At 44.5% G+C, this 2,525-nt stretch overlaps 1 protein-coding gene across 1 annotated transcript in view; it reads left to right on the top strand.

The window, feature by feature from the left end:
• LOC119590636 (5-hydroxytryptamine receptor 2A-like) overlaps positions 1 to 1,507 on the top strand; it is an 8,322-nt gene extending 6,815 nt beyond the window's left edge. The window contains exon 3 of the mRNA XM_037939315.1: positions 137 to 1,507. Coding sequence (XP_037795243.1) covers positions 137 to 1,120 — 984 coding nt within the window. The 3' untranslated portion in view covers positions 1,121 to 1,507. The remainder of the gene's footprint in view (positions 1 to 136) is intronic.
• The last annotated feature ends 1,018 nt before the right edge of the window (positions 1,508 to 2,525 follow it).

Here is a 2,525-nt window from a genome sequence, read left to right as displayed (position 1 = left end):
ATTTTTCGTGGATCTGTGTTTATTCTCGTGTGTTTTAAGAGTGTGTTTGTCTCTGTGACTGTTTGTCTGTGATTGGGTGTCGGAGTTAAATGTACGTGTATGGTAAGTAACAAACTCTCCGCCGATTGCCTTCCAGACGGTGGCCGTGAAAGTGGTCCTGGTGTGGCTCTTGGCGATGCTCATCACGTCCTTCATCACCGTGTTGGGCATCGTGGACACGGCGAACATCATGCCCACCGAGGACGTCTGCGCCATCAACAACCAGGCGTTCTTCATCTTCGGTTCCCTCTGCGCCTTCTACATCCCCATGGTGATCATGGTCGTGAGCTACGCCCTCACCGTTCACCTGCTGAGGAAGAAAGCGAAGTTCGCAAGCGACGCCCCGGCAGGGAAGGCCCGGACGATGGGTCGATATCGGTCCGTTCGTCGCAAGCCGCAGCAGCCGCCGCACTCGTTCACGTTCACCCCGAGGTCGTCCTATCGAGGGACCTACTCCAACGGCCACACGGGCCACTACGAGTTCTCGAACATCCACAAGTGCGAGCAGGCCACGCAGACGCCCGAGTCCATCGCCCGAGAGACGAGGAACTTTAAGTTGAAAGCTCTCCGGCTACAGCTGGTGGGGACGGCCGCGTGGCACCTCCGCTTCTTGCCGTCGAGGAAGAGAGACGCCCTGGCTGCCAACGCCGTGGCCAACGAGCAAAAGGCCTCCAAAGTCTTAGGACTCGTATTCTTCGCCTTCGTCATCTGCTGGACTCCCTTCTTCATCCTCAACATCTACTTTGCCGCGTGCCCCACTTGTCAGGTCTCGGACCACCTCGCTAACGTGTGTTTGTGGCTCGGCTACGTCTCCTCCACAATTAACCCAATCATTTACACAATCTTCAATCGAACATTTAAAGCTGCGTTCATCAAGATTTTAAAATGTGACTACAACTTTGATCACCGTCACGTCAGGTCACACTCGATGTCTGACAACATGCCTGGACCCTACGGAGGGCCGACGGCATCAGCTGTGGCGACCCCTTGCTCCATACGCACGCTGTCTACTTATGTCAAGAGCCCGAGTTACCCGCACACACTCACCAACCCGGAACAGGAACAAGAACACGAATGTTAAACGCTGATGCGAAATCCTGTTCTCTATCATACGGATCGTGTTCCTCATGGAAGCAAAAACAGACGCAGATTAAACAGTGTGATTGTTACATTATCATCTGTGTGCTCAAGAATCCCGAGAGATATAAAGTTAAACAGTAAATCATGATTGCCTTTCACGTTAACGTACACGCACAAGTGGTCAAAATAAATATTGATCTTCCATTGTCAATAGAAGGAAATAGTTAAAACTGGCTGGAGGAACACATATTCCCACTTTATGAATGAACTACTTGTATGTGCTTCAAGGTTTCCAGCCACTAACGTATGTATGTATGCTTCCTTTGTTACACAGACATATTTATTATCCCCTTCATGGTATAACGTTCTGATTAAACGTTTATTTATTCATGTGAATTATTTTTTTTTCTTGCAACAATCTTGTACTTGAATCTCATTGCTCGTGTCTGTGTATTCTTGTATCTATAGCTCTTAACGATGTTACAAACATGATCTCAAAAACAGACAGTCGAATGGCTCTGATTTTGCCTGGAGAAAGTTTCTTAACCTCTATCGTTTATTTATATATATAGAAAAAAAATACTCATTGGATTAATGATTGTTTATTCCGAAATATTAGGAATTGACAGGCAAATCGTTATGACAGATGATGATTATTAAAACTGTTATTTTCACTACAGTTCCAAATACTGTAAAGGTTTCCTCAGGGAAGTGCAAGAACTTTGAATTAACTGCAGTGCTTGAACTTTGGTTTATTTAACTTACTAAAGAAAATGCGAACCTAATCGTAAAGTGGATAGAAAAGTGACATATCATTCCCTATCGAATTATGAGAGATTAGAGAACAAATTCCTTTATACTTCTCGCCACGTTTTCAAAACAGGTTGCGACGTGTTGACAACGGCGGCGTAATAAACAGCATCACAGAAAAAAATGAATGAAGAGCGGCTCCCGAGGGGGGTGGATGAGCTGCAAGAGACCCCCCACCCCACCCCCCATTAATGAGGAACTCTTCATTTGCATACTTGACGAAGCAAATCGAAATGCAGGAATGAGACTCATGGGGAGGAATGCGAAAAAAAACATTTAGGGAACATCTCGATTCCATTTCTTTTCCATTACAATTTTTTCTCCTATTTTTCTAGTCCTTAAACGTCGACTCATCGAGTAGTTGTATTCTCTACTTATTTTCCAAGCATCTCGTAAGATGAAAGAAACGGATATTTACTTTATATTATTACTACACTCCTTTACAGGTGAGCTACGAATATTTGTGTAAAGCTTGAATCAAGGATTCGAATTGTTGAAAAAATACAGTAGTAATCGCCCTTTGCCATATCATTATGTAATCCCAAACAGTAGTTATGTACAGCTTAATTTTTGTGCAATGTACTCACGAGAATAAG

Source organism: Penaeus monodon, chromosome 27, assembly GCF_015228065.2.
Source record: "Penaeus monodon isolate SGIC_2016 chromosome 27, NSTDA_Pmon_1, whole genome shotgun sequence".
In the NCBI taxonomy this organism is placed as follows: domain Eukaryota; kingdom Metazoa; phylum Arthropoda; class Malacostraca; order Decapoda; family Penaeidae; genus Penaeus; species Penaeus monodon.
This window is presented reverse-complemented; position numbering and strand designations above follow the sequence as displayed.